This window comes from Anguilla rostrata, chromosome 16 (assembly GCF_018555375.3).
Source record: "Anguilla rostrata isolate EN2019 chromosome 16, ASM1855537v3, whole genome shotgun sequence".
NCBI lineage: Eukaryota > Metazoa > Chordata > Actinopteri > Anguilliformes > Anguillidae > Anguilla > Anguilla rostrata.
In genome coordinates this window covers 26,114,839-26,137,512 of record NC_057948.1, presented here as the reverse complement: position 1 = coordinate 26,137,512, position 22,674 = coordinate 26,114,839, and the positions used below count along the sequence as shown (strand labels likewise).

The window sequence follows — 22,674 nt, the reverse complement described above, 5'->3', positions numbered from 1 at the left end:
GTTAATACTAAAATTAAATATAAAGGTCTTTTCAGCAACAGGTGTGCAATGTCATGCAGTACTGCAACCGGACAGCCCCCATTTCACTCTACAGTCAGCCATCTTGACGAATCTTCACTCCATAAATTATTTGAGTCACATCCTCAGAAATAACTGCCTGTTCACCAGACTCACCTGAGCATTACGAGTTTCTCGCAGGTAAATGCAATGCCTGCACGCATGCACCATAAGTTTCTGTCGCTTGTTAGTCCACACAGTGTAAATGTTTTCTGAGTTGGTTTGACAGTGTTTCATTTTTTATTTTAATTTAAAGGGCTAGGATATTGTAAGTAATATACTGTTCCATCCTCTTTCTGTGCTGCTCAGACCTTTTGAATTTGATGTTTACATGTTTACTAAATGAATTGTGGATAAAAAATGAGTCTTTATGACCATGCAGAACAGATTACGTTAATGAGGTTGTTTTTTAGTTTTCTCAATTTTAAGAACTGATTCAATTCTCTAGTGCTTTGGCTTTTGATACCCGAAGAACATGCGTTTAATGGTTTAGTTATTAGTTTACCTTTATGTTCAAGTGTTGGGGTCAGAATGGCTAGTAAAGCTACTCAACCAATTGATAAGGAAGCCCCTCTGCCCACCTTCAGTCAAGCAGCCCTTCAGAAATGCATGGCATTTTGAAAAAATTACAATTGCTGGAGTCAATTATAGCACTTTTAATTATCTTAATCATTCTCCACAATAGACAGCCCCGTGGATGCATGATTACATTGTTTTTTTTGTTTTTTTTAACGCATTGCTGTAAATAAGCTGTTCTTGTTCTTGCAAAAATGGTTTGTAATTTCCTATAAAACATAAAGAGGACATACATACGGTATCATTCTTCCCCAAAGAATTGTAATATTATTGTAAGCTTTCATTTTCATTTGTGTATGATGGCATGTGTTTCTGCGCATACCCCATGAGAACTGAGGGAGAGCTGACAAGAATACAACTCACAACTCCAAAAATGTCAGTTCAAGCCTGGTGCAAAAATATACAATCCAGAATCATAAAACCAGCACTCTCAAATGTACTTCTTATTCTATTTAATTGGCAGCATGCAAAATATGAGCATTTCAACTATGCAGCCTTCATCAACATTGAACAAACAATGATTCCAGGTGCCAATATATAATCTTAATGGTGGGTAGTCATGTAATTAGTTCAATCTTTTTCTCATTAATATTAAAAAAATAAAATACCTAAAGATAATAACAATGCATAAAGAGGTATATATCACAATATATGCAGTAATCCAAAATAGCCAATTTCTTTTTTTTTTTTTTACTAAATTCATAAACAAAGCATGACCAACTAAATAGAACCAAACAAAGACCCTCTGAGTTCCGAAATGTCCTCAGTTTCGCATGTTACTGAGTGGACCTGTTTTCAATTCTGCATGGTTTTATGTTAAACCATATTATATTATGTGTACATGTGGATAGAAAAGAAAAAAAAAAACTAACTCACTTGTTTAGTTAATAAGGAACAGCTACTTAGTGTTGGGTAACTATGGCAACAGTAAAACTTATAATTATGAATTATGCAGTAATTTTCTTCGTAAATTGTAAGACATTGAAAGTACTCTTTTTATTACATATTTTAGGCCATTTGTATAAAATCATTTTCAATGGTTGTTAATGTTTTTAATTGTGATAGTTCTTCACGGAAAAGGGTTGTACAAATTGATGAGTCATCTCAAGAGAATGACACAAAATGAACTTGTGCTATTCATCTGAGATGTTTTTGTCTTTGCACCATAACCCAAAAATACCATCACTAGACTACAATCCAATTTAGACAGCATAAGCTACGTATTACTGCTATTAAGCTATTGAGTGATCATTGTTTCTTTCCTTGTTCATGTCTGCCAGTTTGGATTTCATTTTGCCAAGATGATGCTCTTAAAGGTGTAATTACAGTGATTGTGATGAATGTTTTTAATCCCTTAACTGTGATTAATAAGCTGTTAGGGGAACTGCTGAAGTTTGTGGGAGATTTGCCACCTGTCTGTTACCTGTCTGTCTCCTGTGTGTTTTTTTACTTTTGGATGCTACCAAAAACTTTAAAGACTGGACATTCTTTTATTTCAAAGCTAAGCTGTAAAGATATATTACTTTTCAAATAAATTCACACGAGTCCTCTTATTATTGCCTTTTAGATGATGGGTCCCAGTTGGAATGCAAGCTAGAAGAATGTGGTTAACGAAACAAATGGTGTTTGTTTAAGCCCCTTGGCTAGCTTTGCTAAGTGGACATAAGGCATTAGCATAACTGATGGAGGATGCTAAAGCTGCTTGCTGTTTTGCCTCATATTCTTGGCTTCTTCATTTCTCTTGGGCTTGGTGTGCTTATATTAGCTTTATTAGACGGTAAATTGTTGAGTGTGTAAAATCAGTGCTGATAGGGAAAAAAAAACTCTAACGAAGAGTAATTTTTCCCTATTGGTCTCATATAAACCCATTTTTCATTTCATTTCATTTGGAGGGGTGACAAGGTGGTGCTGTGAGTAGTGCTGTCGTTTCACAGCAAGATGAAGACTACTGAGTTTGAATCCTGGCAGAGAGCCTTTCTGTGTGGAATTTACATGTTCCCCTCGTGTCTGAGTGGGGTTCCTCCAGGTGCACCAGTTTCCTTCCACTGTCCAAGGACATGCAGGTTAGGTTAACTGGTGAGTTTAAATTGTCCTTGGGGTATGAATGTGTCAGTGAATGGTGTTTGGGCCCAGCAGAGGACTGGTGACCTGCCAGTGTGTATTCTTGCCTTTCACCCAATTTATGCTGGGATAGCCTCTGGTCAGGCACCCCTGACAAGAAGTGGTTTAGAAAACGGATGGATGGATTTAATTTGGACTCGGTGTCTGTATACACATCTTTGTTACTTTATGAGACAGAAACTCATTTCTTCAATCTGAGCATTCCATACAGTGCAATATTGTTTTATTGTGCATTATGTCTGAAGTAAATCTCAGAAAAGCGTGGAGAATTGTGGCAAGCCCTGCTGAGGGCTCCATTAGCCGCCTTGGACAGACAGGACTGCTCTCTTCAGCGCTGTGGGCGATGATGATGATAGTGATGATGATGGGGGGAGCAGCGAGCTTGTCTCGCTTGTCTTGGCTGTGCCGCGTCTCAGAAGGATGGAGCAGAGGGAAGCCCATCACTGTGGTAATGGTCCATGAGACAGATGAATGGCTGCTGAGGGTCCTGATTGATCAGATTCATGTCCTTCTCCAGCGTATTCCCACATGTTCCAGGCCCGAGGATCGCAGGCCCGCACTGTCAGCCTGACTGCCTGACACAGAGCACCAGGGCTGCCAGCCTCACTGCTCAACGCAAGAATAGCATCGCCACCTGACTGTTTAGTGATACCCAGCAGGACAACCTGGACTCCTTAACACAGACCAGCACTGCCAAACACAGTCCTACTCTGATTGAGACTTACCGTACAGTACTGCATCGACTGCGTAGTTCAGACCAGGGTCATCCTCATCCTGATATGAACCTAAAGCGACCCTCAATGACAGCATGTATGCTTCTCCATTCATGATCCGTGCTACAGATGTTGTTGAAGGATGAGAAGCTGGGTTTTATATTCTGAGAAAATGGAGACAGTAAAAATGACAGAAGAATGCTGGAAATAAATGTGATTGATCCGATATAACTTTTTTGTTTGAACAGAACTATGTTCTCTCTCCAGTTTGGGTATTGAACAACACATGTACAATCTAGCAGAACACATCTAAAATGGACTTGGGTCATTTGCAGCAGTTAAGAGCTAGTATTAATGGTAATACTCGTTGAACCCCATACCAAACTCGCCAAGGGAAGCTTCCTGAAGTCCCTATGCAGAAGTCTGTGCTTTAATTAATAAGCAGCCAGCCAAGAATTAATACCAACTATGCTTATTAGGAACTAAAGCTTCCCAGAGCTGGCATATTGACAAACTTTGAACAAACTGGGACATTTCCCCACAGGATTTTATTAAAATAAAAAGCCTTCATTTCAATATGCTGTAGTTACTGTGTGTCAGAGAACACATGGAGCCAAAAATATCATTATTGTGAGAAAACCAAAAAAACAAAACACTGCAATAAATAGTTGTGATTTGGGTGGGTTTATTTTTTTTTCCAAATGAAGAAAAAATATAATTAACTGTGTGATGATGTATCTTTGTTATGTTAATTTAGACCCAGAAATGTTGAATTTCCTGTAATAATATTCTGTTTGATCACAGTACTGCTCACAGACGTGTTTAGTATGCCAATGTTTCATCCTCTGGGTCAGCTGAAATCCACTCTAATCCGCACGTCCCCTAAAATGCCACAGTGAAAACATATTCATTTATGCAAAAGTCCATCATACTTGCTTGCGGAAAAATTGCTTTCACATCAAGAGTCTAAGTGGGGCATGTTATGTGCCCTCAGATTCACATGACAATTATATGGGATTCATAACTGTGGAGTCGGTAAAATAAAATATCTTTACTGCTGAAAATTGGGCCTGATAAAATGTCACAATATTAGAAAAGGGAGAGGAAAGACAACTTTAAAGCAGGGGCTTTTCGGGCACTTTATGAAGCTGCAGTTATCACACGAGTTTCTCCACGTCTGTTTTGCAATGATTGTGTGTTTTATTATGCTTCTGCTATTTAAACTTTGATCTGGCCCTTCTAATTATGTGGTTATGATGTGGCAGTTTCATTATGAAATCTGAAATGTTTTGGATACTGATCTTTTATGTTAAAAAAATCCAGTGCATGTCCTTAGGATGCTGCATGTCTACCTCTGCACATTCTGTTCCAGGAACCCCACATGACAATTAGCAAATTCTGCATAATTAAAAAAGACAATCTCAAACAAAGACCTTCAGTTTCAATGCGTACCTAACAGAGAAGGGAAGGTTACCTCAAGGGGGAATTCTAATTAAGCAGATGGCTGAATACTTGCAGGGGCAGCATCAGACAGTTCATCCTTAAAGATGTGCCATGCAGTATTCACAGGCATCTCAACTGTCTCTTCAATACATCTCTCCAGAATCTGCATGTGTGTGTGCGTGTGTGTGTGTGTGTATGCATGTGTGGGTGTGTGTGTGTTTGTGTGTATGTGTGTGTGTGTGCGCGTGAGTGTGTGTGTATGCGTGAATGTGTGTGTGTGTGTGTACATGAGTGGGTGTGTGCATGTATGTGTGTGTGTGTTTAATGTATGTGGACATTTCAACTCAAGGAACAGAGCTCCAAATGTAATGTGAAGAACTAAACATAAAACAAAATATTAAATATTAAATAATAAAATATATGAAAATATATAATATACTCAAATCTATAATTGTGGAGTACAGAGCCAAATCAAGAAACAATATGTTTTTGTCCCAGTCCATAAGTATTTGGAAAGTGACACAATGTATTGTTGTTTTGGATTTGTACTCCAGAACATTTCAAATCCATGTGCTTAGACAGACAAAACCACAAAAATTGTGTCATTGTCCAAATACTTACGGATTGATTTGCAAATGAAAGGGTGTCAATCAATATTCCTGAACACAGGGAAAAAAACCTCCATACAAAAAATATCCATGAAAAAATCACCAAATACATCAGTTTTACACAGCTTTCCACTACCACAGGAGTGAAACAACAGGCTCTTTGACAGTCAATGGGATTATTTCAACAAACTCACTTTATGCAAATACCACAAAGCATATTCATCATTTACTTTTATTTCATACATTTTGATATTATCCAGTGCGTGTGCTTATCAACAGTTCAATTTTTGCTACCCGTCCTCCTCACCTCGCAATGTTTGCCATGTATGCAACTGAAGCAACACTGATGAGCTTGCAGTCAGCTGGCAAAGGGTCCAGTGCACACAGCCAGTCACAACTTACCTGTACAGCTCTCTTATTGCTATTTCCCAGAGTTCCAGTGTTGACAAAGAAAATAAATATATAGATATCCATTATTCAATAGCAAAGCAGCCAAAAATACTGTTCTCCCTCAGAAACAAATCAGTTCAGCAGCAGTAAGGTTATCACTCCAAGTAGAAAAACAGAAATAGGAGCCTTCTGGTAAAAGATATGCTATAGTCCAAGTCCAGAATATGTTAAATGTCATGAGATTATACAGTGGTGATAATAGAAAACAGTGATAATACTCATAATAACAACAGGACAACTGGAAGTACAAAGTCTGGTGAACATTGCTTATCCTTTTTTTGTAGCAGCAATGTAGTTCAGTTTCTAAAATAAATGCTGAGAAAGTATTAACTCTTCATAAACAAATACACATTAATAACGGACATATGCACATAACATCAGAGTATGCAGTGAACTGTACACATGTGGGTGTCTGAAACAGAAAGTAACTTACTAGTTTTGGAGGCTCACTGCTCAGTGTCACCACAGTATGGTAAAGAGCAAAGCTTACACAGCACATGCCAGTTGAGACTCTTGCTCACAGATCCAAATTAAGCACAGGCAGCCTGAAGTGCATTTATTCTGATGCGGTATTTGAGGCGTTCCATACTGTCTGCTCATCCATCATGTTCTCAGGTACAAAGACAGCATGTAGTGCACATTCACTGAGGGGGTCATGCACCTTTATGTCTCTAAGTACCCTAAGTAAGCTTTACAATGCAGGTGGCGCTAATAGCAGTAAGTCCAAATTTCGGCAAATTTCAAACTTTAAGCCAAGCTATTTCATCCATATTTTTATGGGTTGTGACCACTGAAATTCCGTTTTTTAAATAGAATGTTATCAATATTGATCATAAGAATAACAAATGCACATGCTTGTACATGTGGTAAGTTCACACCCCGAAGTTGGGATAATAAGTTGTTTCCTGGCTGTTTCAGAGTGTGAGGGTATAAATGAATAGAGATGCAAAAGCTGTTTCTCAAGTGATGAGAAGAAATAAAATATCAATATATTTTTAGAGATTTGAAAATGAGGACATCTTAAACAGAATCAAATGTGTTGTGCTATGAAACTGTTGTGAATAGAAAATGGATTAGACCTGCCAGGTCTAGCTTTTCTATGATCGCCCTCCTGAATATTCTATGATGCTCTGCATCACCAGTGAATCCTATTATCAAGTAGGCTACCATAGCTGAGGGATGGGTGATTTATGACATCTGCCAGCACATAAGGACAATGCCAACTTGAGGTAGTGTGTGGCAGGCTATCCAAGTTTTTTTGGGAATAGCCAGAGTGATTTTATAAAGACTTGTCTGTCAAGATATTAAGATCACATGTAGTAGCTCCATTGAATGCAATTAAATTTAAATAGTGAAAACCTGTCTTTTGGCTTGCCACGTTAAAACACTAGCCAGTAAACAAAGAAAACAACAGCTTGCAGTAGTCCCTGGCTGTACTTTTTTCAGTTAGAGAACCGTATGTTTCATCATGGGCCTGGCCTTGAAAATACCTTTTTGTGTCTTCCTAAAAACCAAATGCTACAGTACATATCACAAAAATGACCAAAAATGGCTAAAATTAATTTTCTGAAGATATAAATATAAGAAAATTAACAGCAATAACAACAGTTCAATAAAATTCATAATTATTTACCAGTTGAAGCCATAACAACTACAGAAAAAAATACTTCCACCTGTCTTTTAAAAAAATCATATTCTGAATAATATCCCACAGTATACAGTTTTATATGCCTGTTGGCAAAAGTATACACTTCCCCATTGACCAAAAACCAGAATCTAGTTGTCTAGAGGGGAGGAAATCTATGTTGAGAGACTTTTGACATAAACGGACTATGTTAACCACAATACAGGGTTTATGCAGATGTAGCCTGCCTACATGTCCTAGTCGGCTAAAAAACTTTCACTTTTCAACCAAATTTAGCTAGGTTATCACTGGACAGTGTTTCGCTGACCGATTTCTCACCACAAACATGTTCAGTGGGTCTTCAAACAAATAGTACTGTGGTAAGACATGAAAGAACTGACACTATTAAAGAGCATGCAGAGCAAGGCATCTTTCTGCTCACTGGATCTGACACATAAAGGTAAATAGATAAACGCATAATGTATTTAAGCCTGTTAGCTCTCTGAATGGCGGCTAATGGTAAATGGATTGATACATTATGCAAACCCTCCCCACAGATAATGCCCAGGGTCTACTCTGTCTCACGACATCAGCCTCTATTCAGTGCCTTTGCACAACCAAAGTCTGCTTGAGTTCTGCTAAGGTGTCAGAAGCTTTTGGCTTTCCTCCCTAAAATGAAATGAGAGTTGCAGAGCCCCATCACTTCCTATCCGGTGATCAATATCTGCCCTTCTGAGCCATTGCTGTGAGAACTGAAAAAATCATTTGGCACATCCGTATGGTCCTAGCAAAAACGCCACGAGTAGCCCAGCACTCCACAGGTTACCTGTTTTCCTTTACCCCATGGCTGCCTGTCAAACCACACTGTTTTTTTCTCCAATGGTGTCTTACTCCATTTATTTCTTGTTCTCAAACTTCTCCTCAGTGAAAATCATCCTTCTACATTCATCCGTCTTCCAATGTTTTATTTTATGTGGCTTTTCAAATACACAAAAATAGAGAACGGCCCCCCGATTTATTCTCAGTGCAAGAAATGTTTTAGAGATTTACATACACAATGCTTGAACGGATGTGCTGATCACTCAGACACTGTTCACAACAGAGAGCCCTCCACTGAAAAATGTATATATATATATTTTTTTTTCCCATGCATCTATCTTTGAAGATACTTTGAAACACCAGGGTCTGCCAACAACATAGCAAAAATAAAAGTCTCTCTGTTTGACAAGTTTCAGTTGTCAAAATCAAACTGTTGGCCTGATAAAGGGCATTTTGGTTGCAGTTATGCCCACAGAATAATGAAGCATTCTCACTGAGGGCAATACCTCTGAAATTTCCACTTCCTGCTTCAGCTAAATATGCATAAAGTAAATGAGCTTTCAAGCAACATGTGCTAGGGCCTAACAATCCTTCCTGCTGTTACCATCATTCTTTGAATATTAATTCACTATATGTTCCCAATCTATAAATCAAAATTTGCCCAATGAAACCTTTCTTATTTTCTAAGCATTTTTTTATATATTTAGAATATTTGTAGGAGAGAAACTGCTTTTTAAACTGCTTCCCTATATTACAATCTATGGTACTGGATATTCAGCTAGTTGTGGAAGTGCAAAACTGCAGTATATTAGTACTATCAGTACAACTGGTTTTTATTAATTAAGTTATTTTACCAAGCATTTGGAAATGAGCTACAATAGACGATAAGTAAATAAAGGACTTGTGCAATGAAAGATATTGTGATGGTCTTTAATTGGTTAAGCAGTGTCTTGATATATTTCTACACTGAAATCTTCATCTTTAGTAGGTAGCTTACATTAATCAGGTAAACTGTATTATTTTGTTATTTCACCGACAATTTTAAAATGTAAGGGACAAAGACATATATTTTATTGCTTTGGTAATATACTTCACAATTTTAGACAGCACTGTTTATAAATAATTCCCCTATTTCAGGGTGTCAAATGGCTTTACAGGTGTTTCTGATTAGTCAGGTGTATTCAACTGTTTCCTTAGTGCAATCATAAGTCATAAGCTTTCAGTATCTAGTTTTGATTGTAGCCTTTTGATTGCCTTTGGAGTCTGCCTTTATTGGCATTTGTCAACATGAGGACCAGAGTTGTGCCAATGGAAGTCAAGGAAACCATTATGAGGCTGAGAAATAAGAAAAAAAAAGAAAAGAAAAAAACAGTCAGAAACTTAGGCCAAAGCTTATGCTAACTGAAACCAACAGTTTGGAACATTATTAAGAAGAAAGAGAGTCCTGGTTAGCTCAGAAATCACAAAGAGCCCGGCGAGTGAGGAAAACTCTCACTCTATGGTGAATAAAATGTATTTGAAAGAATTTTGCTGAACTTGAATAGAGAACAGGCTTCAGTACAGTACAGAATTTATTCTTCAGTAGTCATTTACTCTAACAGTAGTCACTGACAGATCCATACCTGCCCCCTGAAAATGCACTGATGCCCTGCAATGAGGGAACTATCATACTGTAATTTCTACATGGTGAAACCATAATGTGTAAAAATGCCATTAAATAAAAGCAGAAAATGTGCACTTTAACCACATGTATCTAAAAGTGTGGAGTACAGAGCCAAATCAATGAAAAATATGCCTTTGTCCTCACTGTATGTACTACTTTGCTTTTAAACAATAGATGCCAATGTTTTCTCAGCTAGATCAATAATATGTTTAATATGACGTCTCATGTACTGAAAAAAGTACCGAGAAGGCTGGTGATGTAGTATCAGAAACTATTGCTTAGATATAGTTAATGAACAGCCACTAGTATCAAGTAGTGAAATTAAAAAGATGCTTAATGTCATTCACAAACACTAGAACCACAAAGTAATAAGCACCAACCCACAAGTGTATGGATGAGAAAGCAGCACAGCTGGTAACTGTTAGACAAAACTGACAGCGTGTACCTGTCAGAAGTAGTTAGTGAGCCAGCAGTATAGTTTCTCTTGAAACTTTGCCTATTCCCCAAACCACCACTGTAGCTCAGCAAAGAATTTGCATGAGTATGCAAGCACATCTCGGCAAGCAGAAACTGAATTCCACAGTAGCTAGCAGTGTGCCCAAAACCCTCTAAGTCTAGAAAAGACAAAGTAATTGGTGGGATGAAAGATGGAGATATGTATCTTTATGCCTGCACTAATCGACCAATATAAAGCTGCATAAGTTGACAAAATGACATTCATTACCATTCTTAAGACTAGATAATGAAATTTATCATGATCAATAATTTATTGCAGATATCAAATTCTCCATTACAGCTCATATCAGCTCTATTCTCATTTTGATAACAGCTGACTTGAATTATGTATGCCAATTACAAGGATTATATTAATTATAAAGAGTTTATAAAGGTGCTAAGAAGACCCATTTCTAAAGTGCAATGCTAATGCTTACAGATTATCAATGCTTGTGAATGTTGTTTATGTACATGTTTAACCATAGTACATGCATGATGCGGATTGTGATTAAAGTAACATTCTGATGACACAGGCATGTCATTCTAAACAAGTAAATAAATTGTGTCCTCTCTTTTTCTTGCCTTGTAAATATTTTGTGTGGGAATATATTCCTTTGCCTCTGTCAATGAATTGCTAAACGTGTTGTTTTATGTTAGCTGTCACATTATTTGACATCTATTAGGTTTGTAAGAGAAAATTATTCACCTTGAAATGACCCCACGGACATAAAGTTTTCTGTTTCATCAAGAGGACTAAATGATCTTGTTAGTAGTTAACACCACCTCCTTTATGTATGTTTACACACATTCATTCACAGAGACGTATCATATGACAGAGGAGAAATACTTGAAGAAGGAAGTGAACTGAAAAAAATTAATGAACAAATCAGCTTTGGCATACAGCTATTCAGAACCAAACTGGACCCCCGCTTTCTGAAAGTTAACACTATATGTCAATCTTTTATTTCCCTTCAGAGGATTTGGGAGGGAGCAAGATTATCATTGCTCATAAGCATACGCTCAAAATTTGACTGAAAATTAAATACTATTTTTTATGGTAGAACATTCCTCTGTCTGTCAGTTGTATCTTCAGCTTGCATCACCTTCTCACTAGAATCGGCAATGACACACATGCACATACGTGCGCACACACACACACACACTCACGCACACACGCACCCATGTCGAAGCACATACAGTACACACTGATAGCAGAAGCTTCCTTCAACTCCAAAACAGCTGCTACATGATCTCGGAAGACAAAGTGTTGTTAGGACACCACTAAGGACACTACACTCAGCCTTTTACTGAAATGTCTTTTTCCCTTCTTCTTTCAATCTGTCACAAAATAACAGCGGCCTCCTGTGGTGACCTCCGGTATTACTCCAATACTGTTAGAAAAAACAATGAAAAAACATACAGGAAGGAGGAGCTGGACTAGCTTCTTCAAGATAACCTCCTTTTGGTTTCCTTTTAATCCTTAGGTTGCTCCTCCATGAGAAAAGGTTTTGAAAATCAAAAGGAGAAAAAAAGTCATTAAGGTTCATACATTTTTTTTAAATGTAAGGTTCAATGACACCCGGTTTTACCTAAGATGATGAAACAGGTATACTCATATTAAATTATGTGTTCTATACCCTTAAAAAGGAAGGACAATATTTGATTTAAAACAAACAGAAAGGTGTTTTATATGCAGGTTTCAGTGCATAGGTCCCTGCTAGAAGCACTAAAGTCAGTCTTGATCTCGCAAACCCCATTTTCACTTGGTTGATTTGGCATAGATAAAATTAATAAGGTCATAACCCTCAGATAAATGGACATCATCTCACACCCTCCTATTTTTGGGTATAAAAATATTCTAAATATCAATATACATACAGTATATATCTATGGATTAAAAAAGAGAAAATAACAAAACAAAACAAAACAAAACCATATAAGCTACTATATGAGTTCAAAGCTAGTAGGCATTTTCTTTTAAATCACAGTTATACTACGGTACTTAAAGTAATTACGTTTGAAACACGATGATTTCTAGGGTGGAAAAGAACACCGCCAAGGAATATTTATTTATTTACTTTTTAGTCCAAGGTACACAGGAGGGTGTGATTGAACCTCACAAATTGGAGTGCAGTTTAGAGCGAATGGGGTCTAGTTCAGATGTGTAGGCTAAGGAGCCTTTCCGTGGGGGGAGGGAGGGGGACATCCCTGGGGAGCGAGTCTGAGGCATAGAGCAAGAGGAGGTTTGTCGGGAGAGAGTCACGTGAGCGGGGACGGAGCTATGCGGCTTGGCCGAGAGCGTCGGGGAGGGGAAGGGCGAAAAGTGTGAGCCGGGATCTCTGAAAGAGTGCGGGGGCGACTGGGCCATTGCCTGGGCCACCTCCTGGGACAGGGAGGGGTGAGAGGTGGAGATGAGTTTCAGATCCTGGGAGAAAAGGCCTAGCGGGGACTCCGCCCCAGCTCGGGGCCGGCTGGGGACTTGGGCGGGGCACGACAGCTGGGGCATTAGCAGCGAGGTGTGCGACCCGACGGCACTCGAGGGGTCGCTGTGGTGGAAAGTTCTACCTGCGGCAGGGCTATGGAGGGTGGGGCTGGGCGCCAGGGGAGTGTAACAGGGGGACACGCTCCCAGACCCGTACTGAGACAGAGAGGCCAGGGCCGACCGCTCCTGCTGCAGCTGAGGGAGGAGGCCGGCCTGCAGGCCTGCCAGGCTTTGCTGCACCAGGTAGGAGGGCGAGCCCAGCGTGGGCTGGGCCAGCTGGCTCTTGTTGGAGCATGGGGAGCCAGAGGAGGGTGTGTGGAAGAGGTTTAGGCCACTTGAAGTCCTCCCCCCTCCTGCGAACTGCTGCAGGGGACCCGTCTGCGGAGGCTTGGGGGGTGGCGGCTGCCTCTCCCCGAGCATGGGGCTCGCTGTAGTACCAGCGGTGGCCCCTCCTGTCGCCCCCTGCTGGAAGAAGCCTGTAAGTGGAGGTGTGCTGCAGGAGAATGACTGCTGATGCTGGAGGGGCTGCTTGTGGAGCTGGGCAGTGCTGGAGGGTGGAGATCCCGAAAAGGCAGACGCCCCGCTGGGTCCCGGCTGGGTGCTAATGGCGGAGGGCTGGGAGGAGGAGCCGCAAAGCACGGAGGCGGAGGCAAAGGCGGAGGCAGATGTGGCGTGGGATGCCTGTGTGTCCACCACCGGGTGCTGCTTAGAGGGGGTGCTGGAGGGAGAGTCCCCTCCTGAGCCAGTGCTACTGGAGGTACGCACAGGGGGGAACCGCTTCAGACGGCCGGGCGCATCCTTGACGGAGCCCAGCAAGGACACCGGGGGGCGGAAGATGGTGGGGGGAAGGTGGGGGTGGTGCGTCAGGGCAATGGCCACCGAGGTGGTGGCAGCAGCGGCTTGGAGGGGCGCCTGTATGAGAGGCGCCCATATTACGGAGGTGGGGGAGGGGGGCGCGGGCGGCAGCTCCGTCTGGAGGAGATGAGCGCAGTGCGCCATGTCCCTGTCATGCTGAACAATCTGCTGGATGATCTCATTCTCCTGGTAGTTCAACACGCCAGAGTTGAGGTCATGCTGGACTTTGTGTTGCAGGATAGAGTTCTTTTTTCCTGAAAAAGCCACACAGAGAGGATCAGTCCCAGATAAGCCACACACACCCTCTGAGCACAGTGAGTGATTGGAACTGCATTATAATCACATTACAGGTACCGACAAGCGCCGGGGTGTCCACTTCAAATCTGCTGGGTTTAGTTGTTACTCAGCACTTAATTGATCAATTAAAGCAGCCAATTATCCAGTAAATTAATCGCATCTGGTTTCCTGGGTTCAAACTGGCAACTGAATTTAAAGTGAAAACACAGACCAGTCTGCCTTGCTGGCTGAACTGGCCACCTATGTCCAACCACTTGTTCAGTCCCTGCATATCACTGTGTAATCTGAGCCTGAACTTCATAAGCAAGAAGCACACAAGGGCATATAAAAATCTGAGGATACAATTGACTAGAGGTAATTTTAAAAAAAACTAGCCACTGTGAAAATAGAATAACACTGTGGGCAGAAAGTAGCACAACGTCTTCAAATGCGTAACTGTGTTTGAGGAGCGTTTAATATCAAACCAGATATAAGAGCGCAAATGATCTTTGAAAAAGTGTCACAAAAAAATCTGCTTTCTTGTTATGTACAGAACACACAGTACAGACCCAGTTCTCAGGTGGAGGAGGGGCTAGACCATTACCAGAGGGCCAAACCAAATGAGAAGGGGTGAGGGCTCATCCAAACTACTGAGGTTGTAGGGGTGTGTAGATATGCAGAAGTACAGTATCAGTATCGGGAAAGCTTAATGCCAGGCAAAACATTATAATAAATCCCTCTACAAAAATGGATTCACCTTTGCCTTGTTCTAATTTATGCGTAGGCTTACAGGCTAGATCACTTAGGTTAAATTATGGTGTCAGTTATTATATGATTTTAATTCACAGCAAATGGTGGAAGTGGGAGAAAGTTCATCAAGTTCAACACCATTGTAGGCAACCTCTGCTGACCCTGGTAAATCCAGTGAGTACTGATCAGATTGTATGGGATCCATTAAGGCTGTGATGAATCAGTGGAGTAGTACTATGTGAATGATTTCATAATGTGGGATGAAAAAAAATACACTGAATTTATTTACAGACACAACACAGCCCTTGGGATTAAGTGGGTTCCCCTAAGAACCAACCAGAAATAGGATTGCTGAAATTTGCTGAAAACCCCTTATTGTATTTTTGTACGTATTTTTTTCACTGTAAACTTCTGAGCAGCAGTATTACCTATAGCTTAAAAAAAAAAAAAAAAAAAAAACACACACCACGTTGAAATCACTCACAAAGAAGAAAAGCTAAGTTTGCACATACTGCATGATTTGCCAGTCTGTACTTCTGTAGTCCTGGGGTATCTTCTCTTAATAATCACCTTTCTGCGTGCATGCGCAGGTGTGTGTGGGCATATTTAAACATGCTCATTTGTGGGAGTACAGTCTCAGTCGGCTACAAAGGCAACTGTGGCTAAGGCTGCATTGTAATCATCCTGACAAATGTAGAACTGCGCTACGACTGCTGCCGCTGACCTACTGATCTTTCAGCTGCATGACCTTTGGAAACACGTTATATAAAATAGCGGGTTTCCATTCGCGGGTTTATTTTCTCATGCAATTTGTACTTTTTTTGTCTACAACTGAAATTCATTACAGCTGTGCAAAATCCGCGGTTGGGAGTGACAGCAGGTGATTACGGATGAAATGGCTTTCACAGCGGTCCCAGGTCTTTCCCTGACAGCCCCCATGAGGCAGATGTGCAGTAGCTGCCTTGGGCCGGGCGTGGAGATTGAGCTAATAATGCGCCACTCTGTCTGCAGGTCTCACGGCTGTGTTCGACACAGAAGCCAGCCCTGCACCAGGAGTCCATTTCTATCAGTACATTTGCAGAGCTGTTCATTTAAAGTGATTGATTCAAATATCCTTTTGTGTTTTATTGCCGTCTTTTAAAAACAGTGTATGCCCATTTTGTGTGTTTTTTTTTTACAGAAATTATGTATGTACTATACACATTTCATAAATGAACAGCAACAGCTGCTATGTAACTAAACCATTAACTTTTTTGCTGTTCTTCAGAAATCTTTTTGGAGAAACTGCACAACGTTGTTGCAGAATACCGGCTGTGGTCAGTGTACCTGTGTATGTGCCCATGGAACGTATGGTTTCAGTGAAAACTCTTGCTCTACTCTGTGTGAAGTGTGAGCTGTGTGAAGTTCTGCCCCCTGATCCCTCTGTGTGGCCCCTCACCTATTCGATCGAGGCGGTCCAGGGCTACCGTCTCGAACGCTCTCCTCATCATGGGGTACTCCTCCAGCACCTCGTTGAAGTTGTCCACGGACAGCGAGTAGAGGCGGCAGTACGTGTCTGCTCGAACACTGGCCGTCCGCCTTCCCCGTGTCAGCAAGCAGATCTCTGCAGAAGAAGCCACACAAATCTGAGTGAGCAAGGACTAAACCACACCCTGTGAAACAGCCTAATGATGGAAAAAAAGACCATTTTCATACACAAGTTCAGTAATGTGGCACTTCTTTTATATTTTAAATTAAATCAGTGGTTTACATTTTTATGTTGGCCAATTTTTTTTATTTTTCAAAAAAGATATATACCTGCCATAACTAAAAGCCATTGTTTGCACTTGAGTAATTAACAGTATTACTCTAGTCTCGAACAAAAACCATATGGCATTACTAAATGCCCAAAATACAATCAGGTATGTGTAAACTGCTTTTTGGCTTTGGAGCATTAAAAATGTTCTAATTTTCGATAATCCAAGGCTGAAGGATTTAATGCAATTTTCAGAGCTTAGAGGTTTGCCAGATCTCATCTGTCCAGCCAGATCACAGGAATAATGCCACACTTAACAAGCTGCAGTGCTGCAGAGCTACAGAGCTCTGGCTACAGAGGGACCTTCCCCTGCTCCTTATGCAGATCACTGGCTACAGAGGGACCTTCCCCTGCTCCTCATGCAGATCACTGGCTACAGAGGGACCTTCCCCTGCTCCTCGTGCAGACCACTGGCTATAGAGGGACCTTCCCCTGCTCTTCGTGCAGATCACTGGCTACACAGGGACCTTCCCCTGCTCCTTGTGCAGACCACTGGCTACAGAGGGACCTTCCCCTGCTCCCCAGCATATCACTGGCTACAGAGGGACCTTCCCCTCCTCCCCAGCATAGCACTGACCACAGGGGGAACTTCCCCTGCTCCCCAGCAAATCACTGGCTACAGAGGGACCTTTTCCTGCTCCCCAGCAGATCACTGGCTACAGAGGGACCTTCCCCTGCTCCCCAGAATATCACTGGCTACAGAGGGACCTTCCCCCGCTCCCCAGAATATCACTGGCTACAGAGGGACCTTCCCCTGCTCCAAACACAAATCACTGGCTACAGAGGACATTCCCCTGCTTCCCAGTATATCACTGGCTAAAGTGGGACCTTCCCCTGCTCCCCAGCAGATCACTAGCCTGGCTGCGACAGCTGCTTGATCTGCGGGTCTGCAGAGGGCACGACCACTCAGCGTGTAGCGCAGCTGCGCTCTGCTCTGTTCCAACCATTACCAGGAATCACATGGAGGATGAGGCATCCTATTTCTACTTCTACTACCTTTATTATGGTTCAGAAAGCAAAACAGAGTGATGATATTATGAAGGGAAAATGACAGGGAAAAGGTACAATATTGTAAGTCTGTGTGTGTCTGTGCCTGTGTCTGTGTGCATGTGTGTGAGTGTGTATGTGTGTGTGCGTGCATGTGTCTGTGTGCATGTGTGTGTGTGTGTGTATGTGTGTGTGCGTATGTCTGTGTGTATGTGTGTGTGTGCGTGTGTGTGTGTGTGTGTGTGTGTGCATGTTTGGGGTGACCTCTGCCTTTTACCACATCAGAAGTACGGCTGTAGCTGTGCAGCCTGGCTATCAGTAATCCCCAGGGAGGAAGGCCACAGAGGAGGCCATAAATCCCTGTGCTGTGTCACTCTGAGTTTGGAGTGAACACTGCGGAGAGGACACAGGCACCGGGAGCCACCGCGAGGCAGCCTGAAAGGGAGCCGCAGCACAGGCAGAAACCGCCAACACCGCGCGCTGACACCACGCAGAGAGCAAACACCACCGAGGGCAGCTTCAACACCGAACGCCCAGGATTAAAGAGTGAAATACGTGGGCCACAATCACTGCTAGTACATTTCATAGCGGGGAGAAAAAAATCCAGTCAGGATACATGCAGGCACAGCATGCATTAAATGACCAAAGTCTAGAACATTACAGAAAGCAGGTAACAAAGAAAAAGAAATGTGTGTGTTGTCATTGCCAGCTTCTCCCTTTCAAAGGCTCAGTGATTATTTGGGCAGGTTATTTGGCTCAAGTTGTGGGTGTATGAGAGAGCAAAGATGTGAAGAGACTAATTAAACAGGACATAACATGGAAGATGAATTATGAAATGCAGTTCAAGAACAGACTTTTCAATATAATATTAATCATGCATAATGTAGGTTCATTGGGATTTACAAAAGAACAGCTGGAGAAATTATAAGAAGATGACATAATATTCAGAGGAGTAGAAATTAGCTTTTTTTTTACATATATGTTAACTCTATTAAGGGGCAGACAAAGAAATGCCTGATGTGCACCTTCAAAAAGTACATCACACAGTAAGAAACCAAATAAATGTCTTCATTTGGTAAAAGTGCACCTGACAGAGCATCTGAAGGTAAAGGCATGTCTTTATACAATTAATGAACGTATTTGATGCTATTATATTACACCATCATTTCTGGCATGCCAATAGTCCAGGTAAACCTGAAGAAACATCATATATGTACTACTAATGCAAAGAGCATATTTGCTATTTGTTGTATGTCAAACACTATTCTGTATTCTAAAGACCAACAATGTGTGTTCATAGTCAACTGTCAGTCTTTTTTTTTGTTTTGCACTTGTGCACTTGTGTTGCTCTGGATGACAGCATCTACTCAATGTCAGTAAAGTAAAGCAGAGTTGATGAAAGGAATTAAATGGGCCAGGGTTACTTCTATGAGCTATACACCATTTTTATAAAGTGGGAGACAAGAAAAAGATACAGGGGTATGTAACAGTAAGGGGTATTGTGTGAAGATATGACATTACATGCTATTTAAGAATGTTATTTAAGAATTTTTGTGCTATTTTATTATACATTTCCAATAGCCAATCAGTAAAAAATACACATACCTGTGCAAGAAGGAAACAAAGAGAGATCTGGTGAAATTATTTTATTGAGCTAATTAATGTTATACAATTCATGCAACTACTATATGTACTTCATGCTGCTGAAAAAGGGACACTATCACCCTGGCCTTCAGAGTTCTTAAATTACATTGGCTTAAGTAAATTTAAGTTAATACTTATTGGACAAGATTTGCAGTTTGACCACAGTATGCATATAGAGAATTCCAATGTGTAGAAAGGAAAAGGCAGTAATGTTTCCCCGATGCACATGTCGCCCTTTATGAGTGGTTAGTAAATTCTTTGCATGGTTTCAGAAGCCTTTACCATCTTTTAACTGGCCCTGCAACCTAAGCACTAAACACCAACAGCTGGCAAGTTCTGCACAGTATCAGTTGTGCACAGTGGGATGAAAACAGTAGTACTGACGATGAACTTTGGGCACTTGGTTTATTTCTGCTCTAGTTATAAAGGAACTGCTATCTGGGGGTAAACGGCAATTTGTGTTGTCCTTTGCCAAGACAAAAAAATAAAAAAATAAAAAAAATAATAATAGTGATTTAGCTTATTCACAAAATAATTTATCATAATGTTCTAAATTTTGATTTTACTTTCTACATCCTTCAGTAGTATTCCTTCCTAAGAACTAGCATCTGTTTAATTCATCTGGAGTCTGTGTGATAATGAAAGAAAATTGCATGTTCAATGTCGCTGTGTTAGTTCTGCTAATACACTAATTCCCCGGCTGGTACATTATTTACATCCCATGAATTCAACATCTGCAGTTCTGACTCAGTTCTGCGATGACTCATCTAAAAATTTAGAAACAAATGTTGCATGAAACTGTGGGAAAAGCCATTGATATGCATTTCATATCATTTTATGCTCTGTCTGAATTGTAATAAAATGCTACTTTTATCCTTGAGATCTTGTAAAAATAATGGTGACCTAGTTCTGAACTAATTAAAAAATGAAATGCATTCATTGGCATGCATGGCAAAAGTCTGTTGATTGAGAATTTATTTAATTATTCATTTAGTTATTATGTATCAACACAATGACCACTGAAAATGATTTTTGACAATGTGAAAGGTTTTAGCGTGCCCCCGCATTCCATAAATAAACAGCGCAGTGAGGGGTGGTCTTTGGCTTTTGTTTTATAACCCTACTGTGAGAAAGGCACAAAAAGCCAATACAAGTTCTTGTTTGCCTTAGGAGGAGGACGAGGTTCGTTTTTTTCTGCTACAGCAAGCAGTGGCACAAACATTTAGTCCTTTTGGCTTTCAGTGTTTTGCCAGTTATCAGGCTTGTTTCAGCTTTACAGTAAATACAATCTATGCGCAAAAAAAATAGCAAGCGCTGCTCGCTCACGCTTTATCAACACCTGATCTGTTGGTGTGGAACCAGGGGCAGTCGACTAAGGCTCCACAGTAATAAGGCTTACCTGTAAAAAACTCAAACAGGGTAAACCATTATTTTTCATGGCCTCGAGGAGCCAGTCTGACTACACATGAATATGCGCCATGAGAACAAGCCGTTCCGTCTCGTAACACGATTTGACAATGTCCCAACCCTGGCAAATATGTAAAAAGAGATGGGGAGATGCCACGTGACCTTTGTAAGTGGCACAAGGCATGAACATAGCACTGCTGCAGCGTAACAGCTTCCTCAGCCTCAGGATATACCAACAGTAAAACTGTCAGCCGCTTGGATTAAACAGACTTCCTGCAGAGGGGATGGTCTGGGGGGGGAAGGAAATTGCCACTCTGGTATGTTACGTATCCCTGGCCTTCGGCTACTGTCCCTGAGGTGCAGAGTCTCCAGAGCTCCGCCTCCTGTTGCCGGGATGCCGCTGTCCTGTCAGCTCCCATCTCTGTTCCAGGTAGAGCCTCCAGCTTCCCGTATGGAGAATCCAACCTTTCAAACATCCACAGGGAGGTCTGATTCTCTGTGACACACCTTTCTGGGCCCTCAAACCCATTAGCATTGTTGAGGTTTACTGTAGTCTTCTGATTTGTTTCATTCCCTTTTGCATAATATAAACCTGCTTAGCATGTCTTCGTGTGAGTTGCATTGTTCTTTTCAGTGCATATATATTCTGTATCATAACAAAGGAGAGCTTACAGTGGTTGAGTGGCTCCCAACATGAAGTGGAGAGAGAGCTACACCGAACATACACAAACTATGTCCAGGAACCATCTGTATTTTAAAAAATCCATGAGTGCATCCATCTTGAAAAAATGGTAAACTCCTAAGAGGTGTTGAGGCCTTTTATTTCCTCCACAGCACTGATGAACCTAGACAGTGTGAAGAACTATGGAGGTTACTCATTCTGCTGGGGCTTAGAGATGCAGACAGCCAGCGCGAGCATCTGGAGGCTTTCCGTCGAGTCATGCTGCAGACTCACCTATAGGTCCTGGCGGGGGTGCTGGGAGATGACTCCCCAGCCCTGATTTATGGGCCCGGGGATTAAGAGCACCAGGTTGAACATATAATATCCCCCCCAGGAGTGACTGGAGGACAATTTTAAAGGGCACGGTGGATATTTTTCTTCGCCGATCAAAGCACCTTCACAAACACCCGCGATCGACATCCACTCTTCAGTAACAAAGTACAGGGTGTTATTGATTGTTTGCGGCCAATGCTGCCTGAATGCAGGGTCGGAAAAGAGAGATGGGCGCTTGGAGAGGGATTTCAGGAGAGATTGCTGACAAGAAAAGAGAAAATACAAGGAAACGGATAAGTAGAACAACGGCTGAGCTGGGGTGTTTTTTCATTTTAGATCTTTTTTTTTTTTTATTAGATTTTTTTTCTTGCAGAAGGTCCCTGGAGAATACCTGGCACATGGGCCTGGCACCAGTCAATGGAAGCATCCCCGAGCCGCGTGCCACAGTCACTTCAAATCAGCGCCCCTCTCCGGTCCTCACGGTGTTCGTCCTTCCCCCGTCGAGTCCACACGGCACACGTTCCGGAGTGCCACTTCTGCCAGAGAGCCGGGCTCATAGACACTGGCACATTTCCGCATGAGTATTTATGTGCATGATTCATGATTCATCCACCTGTGTAAGGACACGGAAACCCACACGGCGCTGGGCACCACGGAGACCCACAGCTGTAAAAAAGGCAGGGCTGGTGCGGATTAGTGCGTCTCCCTTGGACGTCCATTTTATCACACATCCTCATTTGTCGGATTATCGAGCATGCTGAGCTTCACGTGTTTAATAAAAAAGTGTAATTTCCCTGTGTGCGACAGTTAAAGAAATTAATTTCATGAATGGCTAGCTCGTGTTTGGTAAAGAATTCCCCTTGGCTCGTGGTGGGTTCCCTCCCCCTACCCTGTGCATTCTTGTGCAGTCCGGTA

General features: G+C 41.5%; 1 protein-coding gene across 1 annotated transcript in view; it reads right to left on the bottom strand.

Annotated features, from left to right (window-relative positions):
- Positions 1-5,732: 5,732 nt before the first annotated feature.
- The window catches only part of LOC135242187 (potassium/sodium hyperpolarization-activated cyclic nucleotide-gated channel 3-like), a 56,547-nt gene continuing 39,605 nt past the window's right edge, over positions 5,733-22,674 (bottom strand). The window contains exons 7-8 of the mRNA XM_064313153.1: positions 16,371-16,535; positions 5,733-14,160 (exon numbers count right to left, since the gene is read on the bottom strand). Of these exons, the coding sequence (XP_064169223.1) occupies positions 12,686-14,160; positions 16,371-16,535 (1,640 nt within the window). The 3' untranslated portion in view covers positions 5,733-12,685. The remainder of the gene's footprint in view (positions 14,161-16,370; positions 16,536-22,674) is intronic.